The sequence below is a fragment of the Rhynchophorus ferrugineus genome, unplaced genomic scaffold (genome assembly GCF_030347505.1).
Source record: "Rhynchophorus ferrugineus isolate W39M unplaced genomic scaffold, kcgeb_rfMv2 rfM1, whole genome shotgun sequence".
Lineage (NCBI taxonomy): Eukaryota > Metazoa > Arthropoda > Insecta > Coleoptera > Curculionidae > Rhynchophorus > Rhynchophorus ferrugineus.
Genome location: NW_027472580.1, coordinates 11,673,366 through 11,688,870, shown reverse-complemented (window position 1 = coordinate 11,688,870; position 15,505 = coordinate 11,673,366). Strand labels below are relative to the sequence as shown.

General features: G+C 30.7%; 2 protein-coding genes across 4 annotated transcripts; one reads left to right on the top strand and one right to left on the bottom strand.

Annotated features, from left to right (window-relative positions):
• Positions 1–1,025: 1,025 nt before the first annotated feature.
• smo (smoothened, frizzled class receptor) lies at positions 1,026–5,617 on the bottom strand. 3 transcript variants are annotated; one of them, XM_076416665.1, is made up of 12 exons: positions 5,555–5,617; positions 4,723–4,857; positions 4,431–4,664; positions 4,188–4,373; positions 3,911–4,135; positions 3,646–3,847; positions 3,212–3,382; positions 2,824–3,126; positions 2,619–2,764; positions 2,171–2,362; positions 1,839–2,109; positions 1,026–1,782 (listed from the first exon to the last, which is right to left on the bottom strand). In XM_076416665.1, the coding sequence occupies exons 2-12, from the start codon at positions 4,793–4,795 to the stop codon at positions 1,269–1,271; spliced, it is 2,517 nt and encodes an 838-aa protein (XP_076272780.1). In that variant the 5' UTR covers positions 4,796–4,857; positions 5,555–5,617; the 3' UTR covers positions 1,026–1,268. The 3 variants fall into 3 exon arrangements, with proteins under 3 accessions (XP_076272780.1, XP_076272771.1, XP_076272761.1); XM_076416656.1 differs by having other exon boundaries at positions 4,723–4,866; positions 4,914–5,614; XM_076416646.1 differs by having other exon boundaries at positions 4,723–5,616.
• A 583-nt stretch (positions 5,618–6,200) lies between these two features.
• On the top strand, positions 6,201–14,669 carry muc (dihydrolipoamide S-acetyltransferase muc). Its single transcript, XM_076416637.1, has 9 exons — positions 6,201–6,516; positions 7,840–8,008; positions 8,066–8,206; positions 9,312–9,471; positions 9,533–9,670; positions 10,521–10,930; positions 13,647–13,854; positions 13,918–14,056; positions 14,113–14,669. Exons 1-9 carry the CDS (start codon positions 6,398–6,400, stop codon positions 14,240–14,242), a joined length of 1,614 nt encoding a protein of 537 aa, XP_076272752.1. The 5' UTR covers positions 6,201–6,397; the 3' UTR covers positions 14,243–14,669.
• Positions 14,670–15,505: the final 836 nt, after the last annotated feature.

The window sequence follows — 15,505 nt, the reverse complement described above, 5'->3', positions numbered from 1 at the left end:
AATTAACACAAGTAATTTTTCCATTAATTAAATTTTAATGGAAGATAATGTATATAATAATTATACATTGATTGAATATTATAAAAATTAAAAACTAATAATTCATATAAAAAAGTAAATTAATATTCTTATCTAGAAGTATACATTAAAGATAAATTTATCTAATTTTTGACAAAGATGTCCTGAAAATACGAATATTTTAGATAAAAAATTAAACCTAAAATCAATGCTGTGGCTAGAATATTGACATTTTTTATTCAAAAAAGGTGCATTCTGTGTATTTTTTAATTAATTTTTATATTTTTAGGTTTTAGGTCGCTGTATAGTGTCGGTCAAACATTCTTTACGTAAATATTTTTAGAAAATATTACCAAGAATACAATGGACTTAAAAATAGTTAGATCTCACACAAGGCTGTCATACTTCAATATGACAGTTTGTATTATTTTATTCCTTAAACGTATTTATCATTGGTTGCATAACAATTAATAAATATGTTAATAAAGCTATAATAACAAAATTAATATTATTGTTCTATTAAATTATAATAATATATAATACAATAGTTTATATCACTTGTCAGGTATAGTTTTTATTCTAATATATTTACAATTCTAATTGTCATTATTTATAACGGAATAGAACTTTGATATCAAATAATACTGCCAATAATTTTAATTTGCTGATATAATGCGTTCTTTGTACTGCCAATCAAAAATGCTTTCATTATCATTTGACCTTATTTAATAAGTATCATTATAATATGCCATTAATATATTTGTATTTTTTAATATTGCTTAGGAGACAAAATGTTTGTTAATAAAATCAGTGCACTTTTTCACATCTAAAAGGAATGTTTTCTATTGAACTACTTATTTATTTAAAATTATATATACTGAAAAAAAATGCAACAGTAAAGAGATATAATAGCCCGAAAGCTAAAATAATTAAAACTCATTAAGCGCAACGCCTTTGCAAAGGCGGATTTAATGTTGTTAAAGATGTAGTGAGAAATAAAGCAACAATTTATATAAGTTGTATATTTGTATATAAACTATAAAAGAATATTTCATAGTTACTAAAAAATTGATAGTTTAAAACTTCTATCTATAATATAATAAAATTATCAAAGATTTGAAAATATCATATATCTATAAAATGCACAAACGATTTGTGAATTATGTTTTATTAAAACAGCCTTTTAATGTATTTTCTTCTGTAGATCATTTCAAACTAATATAATTTATAACGTGATTTATCAGTCTTTATTAATATTTTCCATTAATTTCTTTTGATATTCTCTTAAGCACCTGATCTTTATCAGTGATCATAGGGATATCATCCTCACTGTATTCTGAATATTTATCATTCGTTTCAGCAAATATCTTTTGTTTCTCTTGTGCGTTTCCATCGCTCCGATATTTCTCTTTCGATCGTCGTATTTTATCCGCATTTTTACTCATGTCCGTATCATTTTCTTTATATTTATTCGCACGTCGATACTTTTTATTTTCCCTGGTCTTGGCTTGTTTTGATTTACTCAACTTGTTATCGTCGTTTTTCTTGTTCATTTCGAAATCAAGATCGTGCGCATTTGCTTGGACCGCAACGTCCATGGATGTCTTTGATTGTCTTGAACTGCGATTCTTTTCAAACCCAGCACTAGCTGCGGAGTTGAGAGAGCTTTGAACCAACTGTTTGATTTCTGGACAGCTCGAACTCTCGCTGTGCCCTTTCTGGTGGAAACCGTCGCATGAATCTGAATCGGAAGTGTATTTTTTCCTAAAATTAACCAAATAAGTGGAAATATAGTTAAGGAATGTAATTACAGTATTAACCTAGACTTCTTTGATCTCCTTGATCTTTTACTAGAGTGCGAATCTCGTCCTGATCGGGAATACCGTTTCTCTTGATCACAATCTTTATTGCTTCTTTTCTCATCTTCACATTCGCTAGTGCTGATATGGTGTATGTTAAGCCCTTCTTTCAGTTGTCGTATGGTGAACTGATCATTTAAATCCAAATTAGGATTTGCTACTCTCATGTTAATCTTACTCTCGGATATCGTCACTGACACATTCTCGTCTTCGGATCCAGTATAAGGCAGAACTGAAAACATCCCAGCACTTTAAGATTCTAGTATATAGAATAATAATACTGGGGTATTTACCTAATCTTCCATTGGAAAACAGATGTCCAAAATGTGCCCCATCTAAGCCAGCATTTGCAGTTCGGCGATTAAGATTTGGATGTAAATTTTTAACGTCATTGCCGCTTGTCAGAGCATTTAAAATGTGCAAATGTGAGTCCAAACTGGTACTGCTATCACGTTTAGTACGCGAAAGTACTTGTGAAGAATTACCTAAAATATATTCATTCCATAACAAAAAATCGTCCTTTTGATCAATATTATATTACGACAGCGTTAATGGGAAATTTTACCACAGCCATCTTATAGTTTAGACATCTAATTTTTTGGAAGATGTGTTATAATCTTGAAGCTTTTGAAAGTTTAACAAAAAGTAATTTCCAGTGGTGATTTTGAAAGTTATTTAAAAGCAAAAACTAGGGTTAGTGTTTTATAGACCTAATATTATTCTCGTCAATACAATACATACCTATATTTCTTGAATGACTCCTGAAATAATGCTTATTGTGCCTTCTGTGTCTTCGAGAATTTACTTTTCTAGTTGCTTTTAGTTCGGCAATTTGAACTGAAACCTGACTATCACCGGAATTTCTTCTTGATTCAATACTAACGTGCCTTAAATAAAACACACCGAATTAAAAACACCTAGGACTCCAATTTAAAGACCGTTTTACCGGTAATTCAAGCTGAAGTCAGAATCTATCGACTGATTATAGCTGGCCTCCGATGGTGTAACTTCGTTCGGTATTGCTTGTCGTCGATTTACCAATCTCGGTAAATTTTTGGCGAAGGTGGTGCTGAGTTCGTTGCTGGCGGCGCTGTTCAAGTCAAACTGAAGCCCCACTGGATCAGTATGGTTCTGGCTGAAGATCGATATCTTGCCACCCTTGTTGAACTCCTTGCGTTTAGCAAAAGCACGCGCAATTATCTTGTGTTTTTGAATTTTCATCGGTTCTTCTATTTCTCCATGAAATTTTCTACGATTAAAAATACAAATCTAGGATTACTTTATTACTTGATTTAACAATTAGCTGATTATTATTATTGAAAATATTCACTTACTTTTGGATATATCTCCCCCAAGCGTGTAAAGTCGCATCACACCAAATCCATGACGCCATCGCGATGCCTTTGCCAAATAACGCTAAAAGTTGTAGCTGTAACATTGCTACACTTGGTCTCTTACTCTGCTTACAATGGGAATGGTCTGTACTGAAGCTTGTTAATTTACACCTAAACAAAATCAATTTTTTTGTCTTATCAAAAACAGTACCAGTCATTTTGGAAACATACCTTGCCATGCAGAGAATGCAAATTCTAATTTATATACTCCTTAATGTTTTTATACCTAAAAATTCCCATATTACATGCATCAATAGTTAGTTTTGTTAGTTTTATAATGTGTAGTCTAAATGGTCCTAATATAATAAATCTACTGAATCTGTGTTAATTAGTGTATACAAAATGATACAAAAATGAAGAAGGCTTATACTTACACAATGTAGTTTTCCAAGCTTTCATTCCATTGATCTCTATTTACTGCTTCATACACATGATACCCAATAGTAACAATACAAAAAACTACCATGAATATGGTAAAAACAGTCATTCTTACAATATTTGATTGTATTTTCCTTGCTGAATGTAGTGATATTACTTCTTTACTTTCAATCTTTACTTTAATTAACAGTGTCAATCCTAAATTACAATTTACATTGGTTTGATATTCAAATTTCTTACAGATAATTTAGCAGAACATACCTCTAACTATAATATACACTGAAACTATCATTGCCGCAATTAGAGGAGCTAATAAAAGACCTGCCCTGGCACTCATATTTACAAAACCAACAAAACATATTCCCATTGTATAATCTCCATCGATTTCTCCTATAGCCATTGTGGTTATAGTAAGAATTAATGGTAAACTCCAGGCAACTAATTGAAAGTAGGCTCCTTTTTTGTCAACCTTTTTCTGTATGTTTACTAAAAATTATACTGGAACCAAATCCTTGATGAAATATTGAAATTAACTTACCCAAAGCTTGCAATGAACTCATATACCAAGCATAACTAAAAATCATAAACCACACTAGTCCAGCAATAAGAAAATAATAAACCATAAAAAACACCACAACACAAGATAAGTTTTCAGTTGCACTAGGCTCAGATTTTCTTAAGGTTCCATCTTTTTTACAAACTATATCTTCCCGAGTATCATATCCTAAAAGCAAAAAAATATAAACAAATTAACTTCCTTTTAAACTATCTAATAGATTACCAATAAATTGTACAAGCCATCCACCATATGAAATAGCAAAACAAATGTTTACATAAAATATTGCTTTTGCAGGGTATTTGTTAGCAGTTTTCCAGTCAATTACAAAAGTCATAACTGTAAACAAATTTAAAATAATGCATATAAGGGCACAATATGTGATAAGTTTGTGAATCTGGTAATTTTCATTTTCTGTATATCTAGAATCTTTACAATGTAAACCACAACCTTCAACATCTAAAAATAATATTAGTATTAATTATCATCATTACAGATTTTTCCCATATAATATTACCTTTAAAATACCATTCTACTTTATCAGTTTTTATTAATGGCTCCATACAATAACCGGTTGTATTAAACTTCATTTCATGTATATCATTTCGACATTTTGATGGGAATAATCTTTCATCTTCACAATTGAAAAATTCTGGAAACACTGTACTATTGTAAATAATCTTACAAGGTTCTAGAGTAATTCGACACATTTCTCTACTTGGTAAATCAACACTACCATCCACACATTTTGGCATATATAAAGCACAAAGAAAAGGCTGAATAACTGCCCAACATTTTGGAATATATCTTAGATACTGTTCATACAGTTGTAATTTTTCTTGAACTTTAGCTTGACTACTAAGATCAGTAAGATCTAATGTTGTTTCATGGTATGGCAATTTAGCACCCATACATTTGGTTGTTTCCAAATCTTCACATTTTGCATTACGTTTGCAATATTGAGGGTTTATGTCAAACAAGGACTTATCTAAATATCCAAGACCTTTTCCTTTTGACTTGTGGCGGATATAAGGAGAATCCAGAAAGTTACCCGTGTCTGCTGTTGAATTAGTACCCTCATCTAATATTGTTGCTGAGTGACAATGTATATAAATAAAGCTGCTAAGACACACAAATATAAATAACATATTTAAATCTGTATTATCCACATCTGACTTCAATGATTATAGAACACTATTTTAATAACATAACGCTCCTCATATTATTTGAAAATTATAACATAAAATCAGGTTTTTCTGAAATAATCCATAAATAAACAAAACACAGCAACAACTTAATAACACACTATATAAACAATATAAAACATATATATTGAAATAGTTAGTTACTAGAGTTGATAACAATAACTTGAAAAACTTTATAAACACTACCTAACGTTTTAAGAAAAACTTTCTTCAAGGTTTAAAGAAGAAGACAGCTTCTAAATATTTTCATTGTGTCAGAGAGAGAAGTACCGACCACCCACAAGTTTAACATTCTTCTTTATCCAAATTGAAAAAAGACAATACATATTTGTAAAGGATATCAGAGACCTCACACGATGTTATCAGTACTATTAAAATTCAAATAATTAATGTACCTATAGAATTAGTTTATGGATTAATTCCACACGAATATGTAACATAATAATCCATACGAATAAGTAACTATATTTATATTTATATGCAGGTCATTTTAATTTATTAATATATTTTATAATAAATAAAATATAATCAGTGTTACCTATGTTACGGAAACACAACTAGTTCGGATCTGTTTGAAAAAAAGAAAACTATACTAAAATTGCATATGTGTGTCCTCTATGAACCGTAAATAAGACTATTTATTTGTAGTTAAAAGAATACTTCGAACTTCTGCACTATATTCTCTCGTTCTGTTTGAGACCTGTCTTTGTTTTATGTATGATATTTTTTCTATATTTCTATTAACGTATTTTATTTAACTAATGTGAATTTGCGTCAACAAACGTATTTCCCTTCCCTTCACACTACCGTGGCCTGACACAACTCGGGACAGGACGTGTATCACAGCTTGATAACGTCAATATCACAGAATATTGTCGTGGAAGTCTTTTAAATGACCTTAGGGAGATAGTGATCTGAAGTGTGGTTGCCCTCTCATTTTGAAAAATTTTTATTAAATAACATACCGCAACTTAAAGCGAAAGAGACATGTTCCGAACTGCGATCTTGCGGACCGAAGTGGCCAAGGAAGTTGTCCGAAAAGCCATTCGGGCCCAAAATTTAAGAAATATTGGGGTTCAAGCTTTAAGACAAAGACATTGTAACAGGTAAAGTATTAAAGCTTTTTTGTGTTATATTCCATATTATTTCTCTGCTTACATAATCAGTTTGTAGCGACATAAGGTAACGTAACCTATACCCTTATTATTCAATTCTTACAATTTCAATGTATTAATAAAATGTGTAACATACACGATATATCCATATTTATTTAATGTTTACTAGATGTAACAGAGTTTTTATAAACATCTTGCATAATTATCCGTTATAAATGTGTTAGGTTAATTATCTATATTTTAGATTTAACTTTTCTTTTACAATTTTATAATATTTGATTATATGTAGTAAATAAAGCTTTACTTGTATGTAGTAGATAAAAATTATCAAGTACAAATAAAAAAATGTTTACAATTAAAATATAGTTTACATTAATTTTCATTTCTAGTTTTAGATTAACTTATATTGTTCAGTAAAAACAATTGGATGAATTTTCAGAATATATTGAGAACTTATTTATTATTCAAAATATTTTATTTTTATTTTCTATATGTGTATAATTACTATATGTACTATATATACTGATATAGTATACTATATATACTGATGGTATTAAGTAGTTTACACTCATAATAAGTTATTTATTGAATGAAAATTTCCTCATATTTCAATTTCCTTAACTATCACTTTTTAATTCATAGGCAATAATTTAAAAACATTTTTTATTGCATGAACTCATCCATCTCTATAACTAATATTTAACTAAATATGTTTCTAATTAATAACTATGTATCTATAATACATATGTGGTAAATGAATATTATTGTATTATTATATCTAAAGTATTTATGCTAAATATACTTTTTAGTAATTTAATTAATGTCCATTTTTATATACTATATATAGTTTAATACCGCAGAAAGTCATGGTTAGATAAATAATTGTTTTAAAAAAATTTAGTGTCATCAATATCATAATTAGTATTTGAATATTAAAGAACACTATAATTTAGGATAAATAGGTCACAATGGTTGTCATTCATTGCCGAAAAGAAAACATATCCGAAACTTGTTTATAATCATTATGAAATACCTCATAACTGTTAATGTGTTTTGGTGATAACATTACAGCCAGTTTCTTTATGCTTGTTTTGTTCTTGATTATGATATATATATTGTTATTTATACATTTTACATCAAATTTGTAATTTAAGTAATGTATAGTCTTTAATTTATCTATCACGAGGTCAGAGATATAGACATACAAAAACAAAAATAAAAAATCGGTTCAATCATCCGAGCTATAAACAAAAAATGTTTATCTTACATTTTGTTTTCAAATGTTAAACGTTTTTAAATGATTAAATATTTTAGAACTCTTCCCAATGGTGTAACAAATCAAATTCTTCAGCCATGCAAATACGCAGAGGACAGCTTGGTCCGATATTATTCAAGCAACCTACCAAATCACATTCGGGTAACTCTACCGGCACTATCTCCCACTATGGAGCTGGGTACCATCATCAGTTGGGAAAAGAAAGAGGTAGAAGTTGCGATTGTACTTAGTTAATTACCAGAGGAATGTAACCATTCTTTGCAGGGTGACAAACTAAACGAAGGCGACCTTCTAGCTGAAATTGAGACTGATAAAGCTACCATGGGTTTTGAGACACCAGAGGAGGGATATTTAGCAAAAATTATAATTCCAGCTGGAACAAAAGATGTTCCAATTGGAAAATTGGTTAGTAAATTTACAGTGTCGTATATCATTTAAAAATTATTAATTGTTCTTTATGATTTTATAATACCTTTTTTATTTTATTTTATAAAATTTAATTTACATTATAAATATTTTAATGATTAGCCCAGGAATTAATCAATTTTAAGGAAATTTGCATGAATGGGCATTGATGACATGGATTTGAGAAAAATATGTATAAAATAAGCTCAAATAATCTATTTTTTATAAACAGAGAACATAGTGATATCATGCCAGCAGAACGATAGCAGTTTTAAAGCTATCCATTGGGTTACCATCTTTACATTTTTTCAGCATTTCAGATTAAACAAGTGATAATGAACAATCTCCAAGTTTAAATAATATGATTCTGCCTCTTATGTAAAGTATGGTTTTCTTAAAATTGTTCATTTAACATCAATACATCTTTGTAGTTCTGACGTTTACACGTCACACGTAAAATGTAAAGAATGAGCTATGGCTTATAATGTTATTTAATAGTTGCAGTATTGATGGTCTTTCGATACTAATCCATGATTTTTCCTATTTGGATTGCCATAGCAGATATCGTCCTCATAGCTTATTATGATACCTCACAAAAAACTATTTAACTTGTCGAGCATAGGAACTTTTTTTTTCGCTTTTGCTCGGTGGGCGAATTTGGAATAGAATTTTTATTTAATTCGTGTGGTAACCATTTTACTTTTTGTCAATTTGTTTCAAGGTCGTGTATAGGCATTTGAACTGGTTTTTTGTTTATTAATACTCTCCGAAATTGTTTAGTTGCCTAGGGTATTTTTTAACATTGCCATAAAAATTGCCACTTTTAAACTATTGATACCATTGCCATTCAATGGGATATGATGTCCAACATTACCATAAGCTTACACATGCTTACTTATGTTCGATGGGTTTCGGCAGTACGTGTTTTAAGACGAAATATAAATTTCTGGTGTAAAGCGGATAAACTATAATTTATGGCGGACAAATATCAAAAATTATCGACAATGTAGTGAATATATATGACACTGATAACAATTAATTCCTGGTCTTAATTATTATATTTATAATTTGAATATACATATTTACAAGTATTTATTACATTCAGGTTTGTATTATTGTTGAAAATGAAGCCGATATTGCCGCTTTCAAAGACTTTAAAGACGAAGCTGCCGGAGCAGCTCCAGCTCAAGCGCCAGCCGCTCCTTCGCCCGCACCGCCGGCACCCGCTGTAGCAGCTACTCCATCACCTCCAGCCCCACTTGCAGGTAAATTCGGATTTTTGTGCGTGCTAGTTGGTACTAAAGGTTGTTTTTTTTTTTAATTTAGCTCCTCCATCAACTCCTTCCGGAGGCAGAGTATACGCTAGTCCTATGGCGCGAAGGTTAGCAGAGCAAAGGAACATTCGACTCCAAGGAAAAGGTAGTGGTTTATTTGGTGCTATTACCGCGTCTGATTTGGAATCCCGTAAGTAAGATACATTAAAACGAAATAATTTGGTAGTTGTTATAACTAATACCTGATGCTTTGAGTAATATAATAAGCCTTCTTTGAGCTTTGTATATAATAAGTACTAATAATTCCATAAATCCGTATTAAAAAAGTGCGTGTTAAATTAACTGTTCATTAGTGTTATTTTTATTCGCATTAATCAAATCCCATAAAAAAATCAAGAGTATTTAAGGTAAGTATACAATTTTAAAAAACAAACTGGGATATTTTGATATTATTTTGATGAAAATCGTGTTTTGCATATAATTTTTTTAATTTCACATATTTTTCGTTTCCTTCTGCAAATTAGGCATTTTGTTGTGTATTCTTACATTTAATTGATTAATACATTTTGAGGTATCTGCAAAGATGAGCCTTTTAACCCTTAGTTTAGTATCATTGGTAGCAGTAATAAAAACGATGCACAAACTCTTTTAAATCTATTTTAAAATTGCATTTGAATGTATTTTCATTGGTAACGAATGTAACATCTATCGTGAACTAGATTTTTAGGACTCTAATTTTTATTTAAATATATATAATAATGATTTTTATTAAATCTCTCTCTGTTAGTGGATGATAGTATAATAAATCAAAAACTAAAATGGTGAGTAAAATATTAACATCAAATACAAGACAAACTATAACAAATACATTAATGGTAAACATTTTTTTTGAGAAAATACAATTCAAAGATTGTTGTTACTTTTTTATTCATCTAATAATTAGTATATTCCAAACAAACTCTATCTAATGTTTTTTTATGAATCAACTAAATAGTAAATGTGCCAAACTAGATAAGTCATTTAATGTTATATATATTTAGTTTCAGCTGCTGCACCTGCTGTTCCCGAAGGAGCATTCATTCCACCACCTGCACCTGCCGCGGCTCCAGCGTTCGCAGCTCCTCCAGTACACGCTGCTCACCCAGCACCAGCTCCCGCAGCAGCACCTGTGCCACATATCTTAGTGCCACCAGCGGCTCCCGGCGGTCACGCTGCTCCTTCCGGACCAAGCCCCTATGTAGATATCCCCGTTAGTAACGTCAGGCGCACAATTGCCAAGCGCTTACTCGAATCTAAACAGTTGATTCCCCACTATTATCTCACTGCCGAAATAAATGTAGATAAGTTATTAAAGGTCCGATCTGGTTTCAATAAGAAATTGGAAAAATCTGGAGTGAAATTGAGTGTTAACGACTTCGTAATCAAGGCCGTTGCTGCAGCTTCCCAAAAGGTATATTAGTTATGAGATGTATAGAGATTGAAAGTAAGAACTTTTTACAACAATTTTATCCTAATATAAATAGAAAGTTAGATTAACATGCTCTATTACAGCGGTTTCTAAAATAATTAGTGCCGTATCAGTATTTCGTTTCAATATTCAAGACGTATAGTCTATTCAAAGTTTTTTAGTAATGCGCCATGGATATTTGTGACGTCGAAACATTGCAATGTTACCGCATCAACTGTGAGTTTTAGTTAAGTTTGGCTTTGACGTACAGGAAAATTCTAATCTAAATAAAATAATTGAACAAAAATGTTATCAAATATAATTTATTTTAACATTATAGTACATGTAATACATATATTATCGAAGGACTTAAAACTACAATTAAGAACACAGGTATAATAGTTTGAACGTTAGATTTGTTTTGTTTACATTGAAGTATTTATCCTGAAAGTTTCCTTCAGTCACTTTCACTTTCTGACGCACTGTCTAATTCAATCACTAAACTGTTAATTTCTAATCTGTCTAAAACATGTTCACGATTCTACTATTTATGAATTACTTCCTCTTTATGTGTTACGAGTTCATACAAATCGAAGGTGTTATGATTAACAATGCTTCCTTCCACATATCCAAACAGTTTTTGATGGAATATCCTCCTCGACAAACAATATATCTGGGATTATTTATCAATAAATATAATGATCAATAAAATCGAATGCTATTGTAACTTCTACTTTTTCCATCAATTTTTGTTGTCTTTGCAATTTTTTTGTTACTGTCTTGCCAAGAGTGCCACAATGAACCATTTTGAAATATTTAAGTTTCATCAAGATACACAAATTCAAATAATTTATCTTCCTTGGTCCTATTTTATGCCTTTAAAAATTGAATTATTTTTAAGGCAGGGTCATATTTACACCATTTAAATCGTATGCCCTGTAAGAGTGTATGAAAGGATGTCTTACATCCCTCAAAAAGCTGCATGTCCCGAATTCTTTTATATATACTTTCCAGACAGACAATTTTCTCTAAAATAATTTTATTAAATTATGTTTATATCGATAACATAGTTTGTATACTTGCTGTTCTTATACATTTCATATATTTGGTCTCGAATAGAGCCAATATCAAGATAGTCAAGATTCATCACCCACTTTGTATGTAGACGGATTTTCTTGGGTGAATCTAACGTATTATCCTTCATTTTGTAGACGATGTTATTCACAGTAACTACACTAATATTTAACGCGGCAGCAACCCGCTAAAAACATTTTCAATAAAATTGTATGGACTTATATTATTCAATATCATCAATAATTACCTCTCTAACGGAATTTACCGTCGACAATCTTGAAAGCAATAGTGATAAGAATAATAAGGTTTTAATTCTTACCTATGGCCGGCTTGGTGGCGCAGTGGTAAAGGCGATGGAACGATCCTCCTACTGTTGCGATTGCCGCGGATTTGAATCCTGCTGGGGCATGGTCGTAAATGTATGTTTGTGATTGTTTAAAATTTGTGAATGTTCTTGGCAAGAGTGTAAAATCCGACAAGGAAAATGATCCCAGTAACGCCAGTAACTAGGCTGGGTAAGACCGGATGTCTTCTGGGATGATTTCTAAAGTTGGTCACTCGCCAGTCGGTAGACTTAATGCTGAGGACCGTGGTTCGGAGCCCACGTTAAACTTTAGGCCCAGTCTAGAAAAACCCATAGTTGGTAAAAGGAGACTAAAATATGTATAAAAAAATTTCTTACCTATATATTAGACTATATATACGTTCCGTTTCAAGACATACTTTTTAATTTAGTTTGAAACGATTGTTTTTTTAAAGAAAAGTCGACTAGAATGTGTGAACGATACTGTCAACCAAATTTTATTTTAAGAAAAACCAGAATATTAGATTAACAGCCTCTAATATATGATTTCTTGGGACAATAAATGCTATATCAGTATTCTATAATAATGTATTAATATTCCGGTAGACGCGACCAAAGGGATTTCAAAGTGGTGGCTATCCGATCGTACTGTACTGTATCGTATATACAACAATTTGATTTTGATGATATTATGAATTGCTGAAAGTTTTTATCCATATTTTCATGATATTCAGGCTATAGAGTGGTTTTCTAAGCTTAACCTTTTCTAAACTTCAATAGTGTGTGAATAATTTTTCAATTATCCACTTTGAGTTGTGATGCGCCTACCTAAACTATAGTAGAGTATGATAAGGGGTGTTTACGCAACTTCAGGAAATTTAAAAATTCGAGGAATCTACGCAGTAGGGCATGTTTTTCAAAATCTCATTGCTCTCCTTTCCAAAGTATTAACAACTATTTATCTCGAACTGCCATGAGTATGTCTGAATTAACCTAAACTATGTTAAAAAATATTTTGAATAAATACAGAACGATTAGCAACCCAATGTGTCTCCTTTTCTTGATAAGTTCTCAAATTTCAATAGATGATATAAATGTCAAATTGAATGGATTCAAAAGAGAACAGCTCTATGATCTCCCCAGAATATTACCGAATGCGCCAGTTGTAAAATGGGTGAAATTATGATATAATATCTATAAGAATGAAACTTTTACATTGCAAACATTTCTTCATGTCACATGTTTTTGTCTGTTCGCATATTTATATGTTATTTATTTTCATTCATTAGTTCAGTAGGTGAATGTCATTAAGTAGTATACTAGATACAATTATCAATTTAGGTTCCTGAAGCCAACGCCTCATGGTTGGACTCAGTTATCAGACAATACAAGAATGTTGATGTAAGTGTTGCTGTCTCTACCGACAGGGGTTTAATTACTCCGATTGTTTTTGAAGCCAACAATAAAGGTTTGGTTCAAATTAGTTTAGCTGTTAAGGAATTAGCGGCAAAGGCAAGACAAAACAAACTCCAACCACAAGAGTTCCAAGGTAATTAACTATTAATTCTTTAATTGAGCGAATATATTTATCTTTTTAATGATAATTCTATAGGTGGTAGCATCAGCGTTTCTAACTTGGGTATGTTTGGTGTTGACTACTTCTCAGCCATTATCAACCCTCCTCAGAGTTGTATCCTTGCAATTGGTACAACAAATAAGAGGTTGGTCGTGGACGAAAGCGTTGAGAAAGGGTAACTTTTCCACCAACTCCATTATATATTTAACTAAAAGCAACGATTTACTACAGATTCAGGGAAGCTCAGTTCTTGACCGTAACACTTAGCTGCGATCATCGGGTGGTAGATGGAGCTGTCGGCGCCAGATGGTTGCAGGCCTTCAGGGAATGCCTGGAAGATCCTGTCGCCATGATTATCTAAAGTACGCGAGAAGATTTCATCACGATCCAAAAATTGAATATATTTTTTAAGATAAATGGGGTCAGCGAAGCTATATTTATATAAGTTCTGTTAATGTTACATCTTTTTAAGTCAATTTTTTTCTTTTTTCCTCCCCGATTCGACCGGCTTACGATGCCGCGTGATTGTTGATCCGTTGATTACAGTTTTGAAATGAGAGTGGATTAATTCAAATGTTATTATCACTGTTTTGTTCTATCTATTATACTCTCTATTGTAAAATACATGCATTTAATTCAGAATCAGTCAATATATCTTTGTTCAGCTACTATGGACACGCTATCACTCATTTGTTAAGTTTTTTGATTTTATGTAAATATTAAATAAATTAAATTATATTGTATATTGTGGTTGTATTTTCACGAAATAAAACTTCATGCATACATAATTTTCGCTTAATTAAGGCAGGTGGTAGTCTAATTAACGTTTATAGTTTTGATGAATTAAAATTTTTCTAGATTCATAATCAACGAATAAACCCATCATACTATAACGATTATTGAAGGTAATAATGTGCTTTTATCAATGGTCACATTGAATATTATATTTTTAAAGTTTTTTTTTTGAACTATTTTTAGATGTCTAGACTTTTTTAATATGGAAGTAAGTCTTAATGTCCATTAATTGAAATGGAGTACATTAATTTGTGATATATAGTAAATAAAGTTATTAATGAAAGTGCGAAAAACAAAATAGACAGGCGTTTATAAAATAATAAAAAATGTCCTTAATCTTTAACGCCAATGAATCCAATGAAAACTGGATTATTCAGGCCTACCTTGCAGCGAATATAACTGGTGTTATTTTGTAGGATATGTAGATCGACGGTACTAGTGAATGTAATTTGTAATTTCTATTTGCTTTTATTAAATTTAACATTTCAACATAGTTTACAATGGAAATCTTGTTATTAACACGTTGATGATTTTTAAAATAATTTAATTTTATAAAAATTTAATATATATCATTTATCAATATTTGGTATAGATATGATTTATTTTCTTATTGTTATGTATTTTGTTTAACAGCTGATATTTAAACATGTTTATCTATTAGAAGCGTTTTAAAAAATGCGAATCATATGTATTATTCACATACACTTCACCTTAACAAAAAATTATTAAGATGCATTCCAGAAAAGTACGTCATAAATTAGTCAGATTTGAATCAAATTTTGTTTAATTAGTAGTAAAAGGCAACATTGCCAAATTTATTCATGGTATA

Excerpts from the sequence above, each read along its gene's own strand:
- smo (XM_076416646.1), bottom strand. The coding sequence starts at position 5,353 with ATGTTATTTATATTTGTGTGTCTTAGCAGCTTTATTTATATACATTGT. Across the intron at positions 3,848-3,910 it reads AGTGTATATTATAGTTAGAG|GATTGACACTGTTAATTAAA; the intron begins GTATGTTCTGCT and ends ATTGTAATTTAG. Across the intron at positions 3,383-3,645 it reads AGCTTGGAAAACTACATTGT|GTGTAAATTAACAAGCTTCA; the intron begins GTAAGTATAAGC and ends GATTTTGTTTAG.
- muc (XM_076416637.1), top strand. The coding sequence starts at position 6,398 with ATGTTCCGAACTGCGATCTTGCGGACCGAAGTGGCCAAGGAAGTTGTC. Across the intron at positions 8,009-8,065 it reads TCAGTTGGGAAAAGAAAGAG|GGTGACAAACTAAACGAAGG; the intron begins GTAGAAGTTGCG and ends CATTCTTTGCAG. Across the intron at positions 13,855-13,917 it reads CCAACCACAAGAGTTCCAAG|GTGGTAGCATCAGCGTTTCT; the intron begins GTAATTAACTAT and ends ATAATTCTATAG.